A 15,702-nucleotide genomic window follows, 5' to 3' on the forward strand; every position below is an offset into this window, starting at 1 on the left:
AGGACCTTTTTACCAAGGAGTACAAATACAGGCTGCCCATCTAAGGATAGCTGATAATTTTTTTGGTCTTGTTCCCGGAATTCAGCCTCTGTCAGCTGGTGCCGAATTGAAATGCAGAGACAGAGTTTTGGGTAAAGGAGGAAAAAAAAAATAGCTTTATTGTTTTGCCAGGCAAAGGAGGGCCACATCAGGCTAATGCCTTAAAGCCTGTGACCCCCCCCCCCCAAGAATTACAAGGAGTTTTATAGTAAAAATGAGAAAAACAGGTTTTTCAGATAGAAATCAGGATTGGGACAAACATGCATTGTTCTTTCTTTGGGGGAGAAGCTGGAGTTAGGAGATCTCAGCCTGATCCTGATGGTGGTCTTCTGGGTTATTGCCTAGAATAACAGTATTTGCCTTAAAGGGCATATGGATCAGAGATTAGAACAAACTAGGAAAGTTCCTGAAAAACATTATGTGCTAATAATCTTTAACCCACAGGCAATTATGTTCAGGGTGCCTAATCTTTAGCTTATGGGTGATTGTGTTTAGGGTGTAACCAAGGGAGAGGGACAAGGAAGGACTCTAAGCTGTTCAGTTTCAAAGTACTCATTTCAAAAAGAAGTATAAGGAATATAACTTTTCTCTCAGGGGTATGAGGCGCCTGCATCAGTCCTCCTGAGTTAGGATCAAGTGTGTCCTCCTGCCCCCCCCCCCCATTCTAAATTCTAAGCTTCTGGAGCTGCTGCTGTGTCCCTGGTACCAAGTAATGAGGATACAGACATAACTAGGACCCAAGGAGGCAGGGAGAAGGGCAGCTTTCAGTGGGAGATGGAGCCCTTCTCTATGCTCCAGAAGCTCTTTAGCCTCAGTTTACATCCTAACCTGTAGCCCACCTCATTGTGTGTACAGTTTCTAGGTCTGCATGTGTGTAGGTCATGGACACACATACGGAGAGGCAGTAGAGAGCAGGGGCTACAGTGTGGGCTGTGTGCTCTGCATGGGATTAAGTCCTGGTGCCTTTCTTCCAGCCGTATGATCATTGGGCGGATTAAGTCCTGGTGCCTCTCTTTTCCAGCCGTATGATCTTGGGCAAATCATTTATATTCTCTGGGCCTTAGTTTCCTTATCTCTGAAATCTGACAAATAATGCTTCAGGGAATTATTGTTAGGTCTGTGTTCTTGCATTCCTGTTTGAGCAGTTCCCTGATGAGATAGGTAAGTGGTTCTATAAAGAGAATGCCGTGCTGCTTCTCTACTCACCGTCTTGCAATAATGTTAATTAGGCTGCTAATTGTCCTTAGGGCTGCGCTAGATGCCAGTGGAAGAGACGCTGGGCTCAGTAGCCTTCTATCCAAGCTGGCCTGCCCCAGACAGACAGGTGAACACACAGTGAGAGGAAAGACATGAGAATGTCACATGTATCACTTATTTGTTCTGTGGTATTGATAGAGCTCTTATTCTGTACTGTCTCTGCAGGGAAGTTCTGGGCGTATGAGGAATGATGAGCTAGGCCTCTGGCCTGAAGGAACTCATAGTCTGCTTGGGCACTAGATGAGGAAACGCAGTCATGGTCCAGTGTGATTAGTGTGACAGTCCACTAAAGATCCTGGTCTAGACTGGGGGTGTGGGAGGGGGGCTTCCTGGAGGAGGTAACATTTAAGTTACTTTAAATCACCCCAAAGGAGTAGAAGTTAGTTTCGCAGAGTAAGGGAAGAAGCATGAAAGGGGCTCCAGGCAGAGGGAGGAGCCAATGCAAAGGCCTGGAGGTAATTGGAGTGTAAAGTGTGGCCTTTGGGAGTTTGCTCAGAGTCCAGTCTGGATGGGGCTGAACATGCTGCTGTCATTGCAGGGACATGGAGAAGGTGGAGCGGCAGGCGGTTCCCCAGGCCAACCACACAGAGTCCTGTCGAGAGTGTGGCCGCGTGGGACCTGGACATGCGAGGGATTGTCCTCATCGTGGCCATGAAGACTCCTTCGGATTTGAGAGGCGGGAGCAGGAGGAAGACCGGTACCGCTCCCAGAGGGACCCACTGGAGGGCAAGCGGGACAGGAGCAAGGCCAGGTCCCCATACTCGCCAGCTGAGGACGATGCCTTATTCGTGGATTTACCCAGTGGCCCGAGAGGCCAGCAGGCTCAGCCCCAACGGGCCGAGAGGAACGGTGTGCTGCCTGCCGCGTCTGGCCCAGGAGAGCAGAATGGGACTGGCGGGTACCAGCGGGCCTTTCCTCCCAGGACCAACCTTGAGAAGCACAGCCAGAGGAAGAGCAATCTGGCCCAAGTGGAGCAGTGGGCAAAGGCCCAGAAGGGGGACAGCAGGAGGTCAGTAATAGACTCAGGATGGCTGCCACTAATGAGCACAGTAACTTAGTAACAGTAGCTATCACTCACACAGCCAGTGCTGGATGCATGCTGGCCTCAAACTCTACCTCAATGATCTCCATAAATCCCTGCAACAACCTTACAAGGAAGGGTGAGAGCTCAAATTTATAAACAAAGAAACTGGGGCTTGGGGGAGTGAGGAAACCTGCCCAGGGCAGGCAGATAAGTGGCAAAGCCAGAGTTCAGACCCTGTCTGTGAGCCTTCTGAGGTCGCACCAGCCCTTCCCCCGGGACTGTGCCTCGAGACTGTGAGCCTGTAGGTAGTAACTGATTGTCTCCTCTTACTTGGCTACTTCTCTACATCCAGGAAATATTTGTGGCAACCAGAGTAAATACAGATCGATTTTTAATTCCAAGCACGTTGAGAAGTGCTCAGGCACTGTTGACACTGGGTTTTATTATACCCATTCCTTCAAGAAGTTGTTTTAATTATTTAGAGGGCGTGCATCTCTTGCTATTTGCAAAGCACTGTCTGTATTTTATTACAATTTTAGATGAGTTAGGACGTATTTATGAACGTGAAAAACTCAGGGTCACTTAGCTTCCCCATTGTCCCTAGAAGCTACTGTGTGTTGGCTTCACTGTGGAGACAGAAAATCCCCGTCATCCTCTTGCTTCTTCTTCTTCTTCTTCTTCTTCTTCTTTTTTTTTTTTGAAACAGTATAAGTAGCTTTAATTGCCAGGCAAAGAGAGGAATACAGCAGGCTAATACCTCAAGGACTGTGCCCCCACCCTCCTGGAGTCTTACAGTGTTTGAGGAGCAGGGTGTAATCAGCTCATGGACATTTTCCTGATGGTGGGTGGTGAGGTAATTGGGAGTCGGTGTCATCCACCTTCTTGTTCCAACTAGTCTGGGGACTGCGTGCTTGTAGACACCATACAGTTGACTTCTTCCACCAGTGGGGGCTTCAGCACCTTAAAATAGCTTCAAGGACATGGCTCAGCATATAATCTATAGTCTTTGAAGAGCTGAAGGTCCTTGACTTTGATGAATGGCTGAATTATTATTACTGTTTTCTTTTTTCTCTGTATTTTTTTCACTTCCCTGATTAAACTGGTTCTTCGACTAAAGTTTTCTATAAATAAAAAGGCAGGTAGGGGCCGTGAGTGGGGGGCATGGGGTCCACTCTGGGAAGGCCTCCCAGGGTCCTGCTCGGTTGCAATTCCCCCCCCCCACCCGCTATCCTCGGGCTTCTGAAACAAACCTCGGACCGGAGAGGAGATAGCCAAGCCATGGTGTATTTAGAAAGCCCTTCAGGGGCTGAGGGGTCACAGTGGATGTGCCAGAGCTCACGTCTGCCACAGGTTTGATACACATGCTCTAAAGTGCCAGTCTCTGTGCTCCCTGTTGTGAGGCCCAGACTTTCCACCTTTGGGCTCTGGAGGCAGTGGTGCTCCAGGGGGTGCCTTTTTAGATGGGTGGGGGTGTTGTGCAGGTGTGGGTATTGTATGTATGTGTGGATTGTGTAATTTATTTATTAATCTAGTCCAGATGGGCACTTTTGAGGTTGGATGGTGGAGAACTCACAATGGGACCCCCGCCTCCTCCCAAGCAGTTGGCAGCCATTGTCGTGGGACAGACTGGGAGAAGGAGGGCCTTTTGCATTGTAGCTGGGGTACCTTCCCATTCCCACCTGGGATGCCCAGGTGTCCATTCTGTTTGATCAGATTTTGTGTCTTATTGAAAACAAGGACATTCCAAGGACACAGAGGAGGGAAGTTGCTATTCTTGATGCCTGGTGCTCGCAGACCCTTTATGAGGTAGTTCTAAGTGATCTTACTGCTGAGTGAGGTTGGAAAGCTGGCAGGGGTTTTATCATGCAGGTCCTCATACTCTAAGGTAAGGAATTTGGATTTTATTTGAAAAAGCAATAGGAAGAGGCTCTGAAAGGTTTTTAAACAGGGAAATGATCTGATTAATAGTTCACAAAGAAGAACCTAGGGAGGAGTCTGTTGTTCAGGATGGTGACAGAGGAAATAGGAAGAAATCAATTTATGGTACATTTTGGAGGCTGAAATAGCAAAGCTTGCAGTGAATTAGACGTGTAGGATGAGAGAAAGGAAGGAATAAACGTGATCCCTCAATTTTTTTTTCTTCATTTTTGGCCATTCCACGGAATATGGAGTTCCCAAGCCAGGGATCAGATCCAAGCTGCAACTGTGACCTGGCAACACTGTCCCACTGTGCCAGGCTGGGGATCGAACTTGCGTCCCGGCACTCTGGAGATACCGCGGATCCTGCTGCACCACAGTTGGAACTCCAATCCCTCAAATTTTGACTTGAACAACTGGGTGGTTGCTGAGATGGGGGAGGCTTAGGAACAAGTTTGTGGGCGAATCAAGGTTTCCTTTTGGGGGTGGGAGGAGGCCGTGCCTGCAGCATACAGAAGTTTCTGGGCCAGGGATTGAATCTGCACCACAGTAGTGGCCCAAGCCAATGCAGTGACAATGTCAAATCCCTTTTAAAAAATTTCCTTTCTTTTTATGGCCACACCTGTGGCGTATTGAAGTTCCCGGGGTAGGGCTTGATTCTGAGCTGCAGGTGCTGGCCTGCACCACAGCCACAGCAGTGCCAAATTCGAGCAACATCTGTGGCTTAACCCACTAGTTAAAGCCAGGGATTAAACCCACATCCTCATAGATACTAATCCGGTTCTTAACACACCAAGCCGCAACAGGAACTCCACAATGCCGGATCCTGAACCCCACTAAGCCACCAGGGAACTTGACAAGGTTTCCATTTTGGACGTAAAAGTTTGAGAAACCCTCAGCTATCCAGTGGGAGAGATGTCAGGTAGGCACTTGGGTATGGATTGTGATGTTGAGGTTTGACATCTGGTTGGACATGCTAATTGGGAGAATCAGTGCGTGGGGGTATCCCAGCATGTGGATCTTAGCAGCAGGAGGGGATCCAGCAGAGGAGACAGTTTGGTCAGAGAGAAGCTTCTCATAATAAGTTAGCTGTTTCCTTTTATATGTAACAGTTGTCATTATGGGGCTGAGTAGGGCGGGTAAAAGCAGGAGAAACCAGAAATAGAAGCAAATAGGAAGGGTGTGGGTTCTTCCTTGATTAGCCTGTATTTCCTGCTAAGAGTCTGGATTTTATATGGAGGCCCATGAAAACCAGTGATGGACATTAAACAGGAGCGTGGCATGATGCTGTCTGATATTTAGGATGGAGGTCTGAAGGGTATTGGCAGGGAAGAAGCATCAGGATATCTGGGAGATTCTCAGACTGGCTAGTCCTTGCCTCTTTCTAGTGCTAATACAGCAGGTCCATGTATATGTTGAAGAAATTTCCCAGGCGATTCTGATATTCCCCACCCAAAATGAGAATGGCATTTTAGTTATTGCTAGTTTAAAAAATTTTCTTAAAGTAACACCTGTCAATGGCTTAAGGACTTAAGAAAGATGACTCCATCCATCCCTATTCCTAATTCCAGCACCTTTGAGGCACTTTCACTTCTTTTATCTCTCTTACAACGCTGTTTCTTGATTTTTCAATTTTAGTTAATGACATTCTCCTCTAGAAGACAAGGATTTTAGTCTTATTCCCCCTCTGCCTTTCCTTTCCAACAGACACACCCCTATCTCAGCTTCACAATATAGTTATGGCATGATTCTTGTTTAGATGGCTACTCAGTTTTTACATTATTATGACAATGTAAATATTTATAGCTGGTCCTTATAGTATACTATAATTAAATTTCATTTGTTTTACAATTTTTTATTTTCTGGCATTGATAATTTTCATGCTCGTTTTCTCTGTATTGATTACTAATTCATCACCACATTCATAACTACATGTGCAAATTCCCTTTGCTCAGTACCCCAAATAATTAGTAATCCATTTACAAGGTGAAAAATCCAAATAATACTGAAGGGTAAATACTGAAAAATAAGTACCCTCCTATTTTATATCAGAAACCTAAATCTACTCCCTCGTGACCTACCACTGTCTTCAAAATAAATCAAAACCTCATCTTGCTTTTTTCACTAAATATATTGATATATATCTATATAGGTAATTTAATATGTCTTGGCTATCTGTCCACATCAGCACGTATAGACATGTATTATTAATTCAAAATGTGTAGCATATTTCATTGTATGATCTACAGTGATCTACAGGCCTATTAATGGACAATTAGTTTAAAAAGCACTTGCTATTACAAACTTTGTTGCAGGGATTATCTTTGCTCAGTTGGCTCTGCAAACAAGTGCAAGTATACTTGAGGCACAAATTACTTCAAGTAGAATGACTAGGTTGGAAATATATGTGATTTAAATTTTGAAGGTTATTACAAAATTGCCCTCCAAAGATGCTTTTTCAGATTAATTTTATTTTTTTTTCTTTTGTCATTTTAGGGCTGCCCCACGGCATATGGAAGGGTCAAATCGAAGCCGTAGCCCCTGGCCTACGCCACATCCATAGCAATGCCAGCTCATGGCAATGCTGGATCCTTAACCCACTGAGCGAGGCCAGGGATCGAACCAGCATCCTCAAGGATGCTAGTCACATTTGTTTCCGCTGAGCCACAATGAGAACTCTGCTTTTTCAGATTATACTCCACCAAACCCTCATATCATCCCTGAGAACTGCTATTTTAGGTTAAGTGCTTGCTCTAGGATCATATGGAAGATGGTTAAATGGGGAAGAGTCTGGAAAGAGAACATGATCAGGTATGTAATTGTCGTATTTTGGGTAGGAGATGAGGGAGACCTAAACAAAAGCAATCGTGAGGAGGAGATGGATAGTATCCATAGATGTTAAGATTGGGTAGGTATAGGGCTTGATAAACTGATTTATCCAAGGCTGGAAGGTAGAGTTACAGTTAACATTTAAGTTTGACTCGGTTGATAGGTAGGTGTGGTGCCACACAGAAGATGTGAGTCCAAGAGAGAGAAACAAGCTTGAAGAGCAATATGGTACCTGTGGAGTGGCCAGGTGGAGATAAACAGTAGGCTGTAGGTAATGTGAGTTCAGGTCAGGAGAGATTTGGGGGTCATTGCCCTAGAGATGGTAACTGATGCCCTGGCAGCAGTTGAGATCACCTAGGATTGAATGCTTAGAGCAGTTCTTACTCCTGGCTGCACCGTTTGATCATGTGAGGCCCTACCCCCAAAGATTTTTGCCTTATTTCATCCAGAGCAATGTCAAAGCATCAGTCTGTTTTAAAATCTCCCCAGATAATACCAGTATATGAAAGAGGTTTGACATTTACTGAGGCCTGAGTCCCACACCAGGAAATCTGATTCTGATGATCTGAATTTTAGTGTGGACATCAGGAATTTTCAAAACACCCCCTACGCCTGGTGATTCTAACCTGCAGTCCAGGGTGGAGAATTCCTTAGCTTAGAGTGTACAATCAAAAAGGGCCAAAGGCAGGAGTTCCCATTGTGGTGCAGAGGAAATGAATCCAACTAGTATCCGTGGGGTTGTGGGTTTGATTCTTGGCCTCACTCAGTGGGTCAGTGATCCTGCATTGCTGTGGCTGTGGTGTAGGCTGGTAGCTACAGGTCTGATTCAGTCCCCAGTCTGGGAACTTCCATATGTCATGAGTGCAGCTCTAAAAAGAAAAGAAAAAAAAAAAAAGACCAGACCCTATGGACCTCCAGCCCAAAGGGGTGGGCAAAAGCAGAGTCAAGACAGAGGAAAACCTGAGCGTTTCGAGGGGAGTTTCATTTGGAAGGAGTCTAGTCAGCAGCACAGGACTGCTCTGTGAGGGTGGTGCCTTCTGAGGAGGTTGGGTACCAGGAGAGCAGAGTCTGGAATCTCAGGGTCTCTACTGGTCTCACACTCAGCAGCAGAAGCCTTTGGTTCCACTGAGTTTCTTGATGGGCTTGGATGGACAGACCTTCTTAATAGAACCAGAGTTTTGAAGTTGGGAGGCAGAGGAATGGGAGGGGGAGGCAGAAGCGAATCAGAAAGACGGCATGTGGGGTTCAGTGAGGAACCCTTGTGGCAGGGGTGCAAAAGGGACTTTCAGAAGCTGTGTAGCTGATAGGCAGTTGTAAGTTGTGGTTGTGAAATGTCTCTACATAACCATTTCTGGCAGCTCACAGACCTACATTATTCTGCTGCACGTAATGGGGGCTGGGGGGACATTGGGGAGCTAAAGGATGAGAATTCAGCTGCAGGGTGATGAAGGTGGTTGGGAAAGGCGTTGGACTGTCCCTACGATGTAAGTTTGAGCCATTCTTATCTAAGGGGCAGGGTGATGTGAGGTCTGTAGATGAAAAAAATTTGTTGGCCTTGGAGGTCGCTGAGCACTCAGGGAGAGGAATTTCAGTCTAGTGGTAGAAACAGTTCTCAGTGGGCTGAAAAGTTAAAGTGAGGGATTGAAGATGACCCTTTTGAGAAGAAAGCTGTCAGCCTCTGAGTACACAGAGTGCTTGGTCTCTGATCACTCACTTGTATCTGGGAAGGACTGCATATTGCATCCTTCCCTTTTTTTTTTTCCTTCAAAATGTTTGCAATCTCTTACAGCCAAGTAATAGGTCTGGCTGCTTCATAAAGAACCCTCCTCTGTTTGAAAATTGAGAAGAGGGGAAAAAAAAAAAAAGTAAGGAGTTCCCCTCATGGCTCAGTGGTTAACGAACTCCACTAGGATCTGTGAAGATGCGGGTTCGATCCCTGGCCTCGCTCAGAGGGTCAGGGATCGGTGTTGCCATGAGCTGTGGTGTAGGTCAAAGACGTGGCTCGGATCTTGCATTGCTGTGGCCGTGGCGTAGGCCAGCAGCTGTAGCTCCGATTGGACCCCTAGCCTGGGAATCTCCATATGCCACCGGTGTGGCCCCAAAAAGCAAAAACAAACAAACAAACAAAAAAACCCAAAAAACAAATAGAGAAGAGGGTCCTGCTCTGGGTGTGATTAGGACTGTGCTAATCTCATTAGATGAAACACATTAGACTTTGGAAGGAGGGTTATTTGAACTGTAATATGATCTCGTATTCATGGCTCTAGACCACACAAGGAATTATCCCAGACTGTTCTTTCAGTACTTGGAGATGAACATAAAATTTCACTTTATTAAACTTCTTTAGAATGATGGTTTGCAAGGACAGACTGTTTTGAAATTCTGGCCTTGCATTATCATCCTGGAGTAATGCATGCTAAAACAAAATGACAGGTGGAGATGCAAAACATTAGCATGGGAACAGTAAAACATGAACGTCCTGCACTACTGATGTGGCGGTTCGGTGAGGACTCTAGTGCATAAATAATTGGCTGTAAAAATTGATTTCAGGGAGTTCCGTTGTGGCTCAGCATGTGAAGAACCTGACATAGTATCCCTGAGGATGCAGTTCGATCCTTGGCCTCCCTCAGTGGGTTAAGGATCCGGCCTTGCTATGAGCTGTGTTGTAGGTCACAGGTGTGGCTTGGATCTGGTGTTGCTGTGGCTGTGGTGTAGGCTGGCAGCTGCAGCTCCAATTTGACCCCTAGCTCAGGAACTTCCTATATGCCACTGGTATGGCTGTAAAAAGAAAAAAAAATTGATTTCATATTTTCATATGACTGTTTTATTTTATTTTTATTTGATTTTTTTTTTTTTTTTTTTTTTTTTTGGCCAATCCTGTGACATTTGGAAGTTCCTGGGCCAGAGATGAAACCTGCACCATGGCAGTGACCCAAGCTGGTGCAGTGACAACACAGGATCCTTAACCCACTGCACCACAAAAGAACTCCCTTGATATGACCATTTTATACTGGCTGTATGAGAACATCCTGTTTGGTGCCTTTTGGAACAGGAAGGTCACATGGCACAGAGGAGGATATGAGGGCAGGAAACCTTGAGCCTTGTTTTTGGATAAAGCTGGGGCTGGGGGCCAGCAAATGGATCGATCTGCTGTCAGGACAGAGCTGCTCTGGGCACTCCTGTTGCTCGCAGGGGACCTTTACCTCAAATACAACCCTGCTTCCTGTGTCTCTCCCTCCACCATCTCTTAGTTACCATTGTTTGGCCTCTGGCACCAGGACTCACCTTGCACCAGGGTCCTTGGGGTTGCCCGCAAATGGCCAGCCCTGGGAAGGTGGCAAGCTAGAGCATGAGCTGAGGGCTTTGGGGCACTGCCCCGTGGGAGGCTCTGACCATCTGGACACCATAGGCAGGCCCAGGGAGTGGGCTGCAGAGCCGGACGGAAGGGGTGTGTAGGGGAGACATGACTGCGACCCGCTGAGCATTTTGCTTCAGGCAGAGTGGACAGTGGTTAGTTACAGCCCCTGGCTGGATTTCTGCCACCCCTGCTGTTTGAGGATTCAGGCCTGGCCCTTAGAGACAGAACAGCCCTCTGACTTTGGGAAATTGATAGCAAACCCTGCCATCTGGTGGCAAGCAGACAAACTGGACAAGTCTGGGCTGAAGAGATCTTAAAATTACCTTCTGTACTTTCAAAGATAACTGTTAACAAGGAAGACGCGAACCACCATTTTTGAATGACAACTGCTAATCATCACAACAGTCTATTAAATGGTTCTTTGTAGTCCTGTGTTACAGTAAGGAGAGTAAGGACATAAAAGATACTAACCTGAGGTCCTCTAGGCAGGAAGTGATTTGATGAGTGTAAAAATAATTTGAAAAGCACTTCTCAAACATCAGCCACCTGGAGGACTTGTTAAAACACAGGTGTCTGCCCCAGGGTTTCTGGTTTTGGGTGAGGCCTGATAACCTGCATTTCTAACAGGTTCCCAGGAAGTGCTGATGCTGCCTGACCACACTCTGAGTACCACTGCTTAGAACAAGGTCTGACACATGGCAGGTACCATGTAAAAGTTTGTTAGATAAAATTGATAAAGGCAGAGTCAGGATGCCAATCCAGGCCCGAATCTGAAACTTGTCCTTTTCATGCCAGGCTGCCTCTCAAGTTAGACTTTTAAGGCTTAATAAAACTGTCTGCCTGGTCCCTTGCTGAATTTTTGAAAGAAAAATTCTTTCAAAAATCAGACGGCTGGGTGCTCGTAGTTTTCACGATCCTATCCAGCCTGGTGTGCCAGAGTATTTGTTGAAGGGCTGGCTATGTGTCAGGCCTTTCTCAGACTGCAGACAACACCACAGAATGTGAGACAGAGTTCCTGCCCCCCAGGGATTTACAGCTTGGCTGGGAAGAGACATCTTACCAGTAGGAAAAGGTTACATCAATGCAGGACCTTGGAAGAGTTACAGACTGTACCGTAACTAGGTCAGAGCAGGGCAGGAACCCCGAGGGCTGAGATGTTGCGTATGAGTGAGATTTGGTGATAGGGCCAGGTGAGCGCATCCAGAGAGAGAGCAGGGTGGTGGGGGTGGGGGGTAGGGAAGGAACAGCATGATGAGAATAAGGAGAGAAGCGGGAAGGGAGCACCCACTGAGGAATGTCCCATCTGCCGATCAGGCATGAAGCCTGCGTTCTCTTCCTTGTCTCATTTTTCTTCACGATAGCCTGAAGAGGCAGGTAATTCTGTTCTCATGTTATGGTAAAGAACCTGACTCCTGAGTGGTTAGGTAAGCTGCCTAAAGTCACACAGCCAGTGGCTTCAACCCCAGATCTGACTACCTCTCCTTTTTCCACAGCGAAAGTTGCCCAAGTGTCTTGGAGGTGTGCAAGACAGGGGAAAGTCCTCACTCTCGGGCTCCAGAAAGTGCAGGGGTACACCTGAGAGGGGGTGCCTCCTTAAATGCTGGGCCCTCATTTGATCCTGGCCCCAGTAGGATGAGAATGAGAAAAAAGCAGGAAGGCAGGGTGGGTTGAGGTCAGGTGCTAGAGAGCTATGAATGCCAGGTGAAGGGATTTAGAGTTTACCTCATAAGCAACAGGGAGCCAGCGAAGATTTGGGAGCACATGGGTGATTAGATCCAGGCCATTGGCTGCCTACCACATGGAAACTCATCTGGAAGGTGTCAGAGTTGTGTCAGGGGAGGTAATTAATCAGTATCTGGACTAGAGTAATAGGCAAAGAAAGGAACTGATGCCAGCCACTTACGAACCTCTAAAACTTGGTACTGGGGAACGGTGACCGGGAGAATCGTGGGGCATTACCTGGAAATATGCACATGCTTTGGAAGAGCTGAGTGACACAAGAGAGAGGGCAGGTTTATCACACTGCACTTGATGTGGGGCAGCCAGCTTGGCCTGGTAAGGGGATGACACTCCACGTTGCCAGAGGAAGTGGTTTAGGAACTCTCTGGAGAGGGAAGCAGTGACAGAAGTCCTGGATGTCAGCTTTGATTGTTGTTGTTCTCTGAGGTTCTTACAGGGCTCCCTCACACACCTGGCTTTGTGGCTTTACTTAGTTAGCTGTGTTTCCAGAAGCCTAGCAGACCCATGCCAGTCCTCTTACCATCCTCTCTTTTCTCCTCAGCCTGCCCCTGGATCAGACCCTTCCTCGCCAGGGTCCCAGCCAGTCCCTGCCCTTCCCAGAAAACTACCAGACTCTTCCCAAGAGCAACCGACACCCCTCGGGGGGCTCTTCTCCCCCTCCCCGCAACCTGCCCAGTGACTACAAGTACGCACAGGACCGAGCCAGCCACCTGAAGATGTCGAGCGAGGAGCGCCGAGCACACCGGGATGGCACCGTGTGGCAGCTCTACGAATGGCAGCAGCGCCAGCAGTTCCGGCACGGGAGCCCCACAGCGCCCATCGGGACCGGCTCCCCGGAGTTCACTGACCAGGGCCGGAGCAGGAGTATGCTAGAGGTGCCCCGTTCCATCTCTGTGCCTCCATCGCCCTCGGACATCCCTCCCCCAGGACCCCCGAGAGTCTTTCCACCCCGGCGGCCACACACACCAGCAGAGAGGGTCACCGTGAAGCCACCGGACCAGAGGAGGAGTGTGGACATTTCGCTCGGAGGGTCTCCCAGGAAGGCATGGGGCCACACCACCAAGGTGAGACCCCGGAGGCCCTGCCAGCATGAGGGCGCTGGGAGCCACACATGGTTTGAACACACTGAGCAATTTGGGAAAATAGGTAACACTTATGCAGTATGTTTAGGTACTGGGTCCAGCACTAAAGGTTTTACTATAATTCTTACGACAGCCCTATGAGGCAGGTGCTATTATTGCAGGTTTCCCCGGATGTTTGAAAGTAGAGTGTTCCTGTGAAAGCTTTTGCAAGCCAGAATGGCATAAAGTGAGGAAACAATTACCTTTCTTCATAAAAGCAAAAGTCCTCTGGATTTCCTGAAAGCAGGTACTATAGGTGGTTCTTTTATAAAGGAGAAGTGGTATACAGTGAACTTTGATAAAGCAGGGAATACCTGTATGCCCATTTCACAGATGAGGACTCTTGAGGCATTAAGAGATGAAGTAACTTACACAGGATCCCACAACTAGAAGTTTGCTTCCTTGTAGCTTGGAAGGCAGGGAAAGATGTCTGTGTTCAACCTATTCAATTAGTTATTATAAATAACTTAAAAATGACTTAAATTTTAACTCTCCGAGGGGCTCTCACAATTTGTCATTTATTATAACCTAGTGAGAAGTGTGTGTATCCCCATTAGACAGATGAAGCTCAGAGAGGTGCAGTGCCATGTGCTCAGCTGCCCTGATAGTGAATGGCAGAGACTGTGGCCCTGGCCCCAGCCCCGACTCTCAGTATAACTTTTTTTTTTTGTCTTTTTAGGGTTGCACCCTCAGCATAACGAGGTTCCCAGGCTAGGGGTCAAATCAGACCCGTAGCCACTGGCCTACGCCACAGCCACCGCAACACCAGATCTAAGCTGCGTCTGCAACCTATACCACAGCTCACAGCATTGCCGGATTCTTAACCCACAGAGTGAGGCCAGGGATCAAACCCGCATCCTCATGGATACTAATCGGGTTCATTAACCACTGAGCCACGATGGGAACTCTCTCAGTATGACCTCTTGTCTCCCCTCCTACAGAATTCCTCTCATGTGGACCGGCGCTCCATGCCCTCCATGGGTTACATGACCCACACCGTCAGCGCTCCCAGTTTACATGGAAAATCGGTAAGCAGCGCCTGCTCTCCTCCTCAGGTGAATGATCCAATCCAGTCTGCTAACCTCATCAGGGTTCTCCCCTGAGCCAGTCAGAGGCAATCCCCACTTTACTTTTTTTTTTTTTTTATTCTTTCTTTCTTTCTTTGGCCTCACCTGGGGCATGCTGAAGTTCCTGGGCCAGGATCGAACCCATGCCATAGCAGTGACCTGAGCTGCTGCAGTGACAATGCTGGATCCTTAACCTGCCGAGCCACAAGAGAACTTCCCAATCTGCATTTTAGCAATGAGGAAACTAAGGCTCAGAGAAGTCGAATGACTTGCTCAGACTCACCCTGCTGGCACTGGGTCCTCCCGAGGTCAGCCGAAGAGCTTGGGGAGGTGGAGGAGAATGTGGTGTTTCTTCTCTTTGGGGCAGCATTTTGTCTGCAGTATTTTCTAGCCACCTGCCTTTTTCTCCTGTTAGCTTCTCTCCTTTCTTCCTGGTCTTTGCTTTGATGAGTTCACTGTCTTCAAAGTATGAGCCTGTGTGAGGCTGCACAGCTGGTGCCTGTTTCCTGATAAAACTACTTCCTGCAGCCTCTTTTGTGCCAGTGCTTTTATTTGTCCTAATGACAGAATTAATGCAATCATTACTTAATGGTGTCGCATCAGTACTGTCCCGGCACCAGGGTGAAGAGTAATTATAGCGTTGTGCTCCTGCGGTGGCTAATTTCCTTGTGATGTGTCTACACACCTACAGCTGGAGGAGCTCTCACTGCTTCTCACCCGGCTACGGCGGCACCAGGCCAAGTTGGCCAGTGTGCGAAATTTTGCCATCGGCCAGTTACTACAGCACCAGCTGACCTTTCCCACCTGCCAGGTCAGCGCTGGTGGGCTCTCTCAGGACCGGGGGCCACCCCAAGGGCAAGGGAGTGACATGCTGGCCTGTGCTCCCTTGTGCCCGAGTTCTAGTCTGTCCTGCTGTCTGGCGCTTTCCCCTTGTTCCCTGCCTGTTTGCTTCTGGATGCTACTGCCAGACACTGTGCAGCTGTGGTGGGGCCCACACCCCTGGTGCTGGGGAGGAGGCTGCATGTGGTGTGAGAGACCTGAACTGTGGCTTCTCTGGCTGTGAGTAGTGACTGCCAGGCTGGTGTGTGGTCATGTCCAAAGGGCTGTGTTGGCTGTCATCCTTGTTGCTACCTTGGGCATTCTTTGGGATGCTGAAAGGTATGTGTGTCAGCCTAGAGGGAGAAGGCGGAGTGCCCTGCTGATTGACAGAGCGTCCTTATGTCTCTTATCCTGGTGAGCTGCACAGTAACCTGGGAGAGGGTAGGGATGACAGGTTGGAAAATGACCTGCCCGGGATCCCTCAGCTGCTGGCATGCAGGCTGGAGCCCAAATCCAGATCTGTCTTGCACG

At 47.9% G+C, this 15,702-nt stretch overlaps 1 protein-coding gene across 25 annotated transcripts in view; it reads left to right on the forward strand.

The window, feature by feature from the left end:
- Nucleotides 1–15,702, forward strand: part of PLEKHA7 (pleckstrin homology domain containing A7) — a 229,981-nt gene that overhangs the window by 173,764 nt on the left and 40,515 nt on the right. For all 25 annotated transcript variants that reach the window (XR_002341555.1, XR_002341557.1, XR_002341556.1 and 22 more), the window contains 3 exons: nt 1,835–2,305; nt 12,706–13,228; nt 14,227–14,313. Coding sequence is in view for 15 of the 25 variants with exons in the window: in XM_021083278.1 (XP_020938937.1) it covers nt 1,835–2,305; nt 12,706–13,228; nt 14,227–14,313 (1,081 nt within the window). In the remaining 10 variants the exon portion in view is untranslated. The remainder of the gene's footprint in view (nt 1–1,834; nt 2,306–12,705; nt 13,229–14,226; nt 14,314–15,702) is intronic.

The sequence above is a fragment of the Sus scrofa genome, chromosome 2 (assembly GCF_000003025.6).
Source record: "Sus scrofa isolate TJ Tabasco breed Duroc chromosome 2, Sscrofa11.1, whole genome shotgun sequence".
Lineage (NCBI taxonomy): Eukaryota > Metazoa > Chordata > Mammalia > Artiodactyla > Suidae > Sus > Sus scrofa.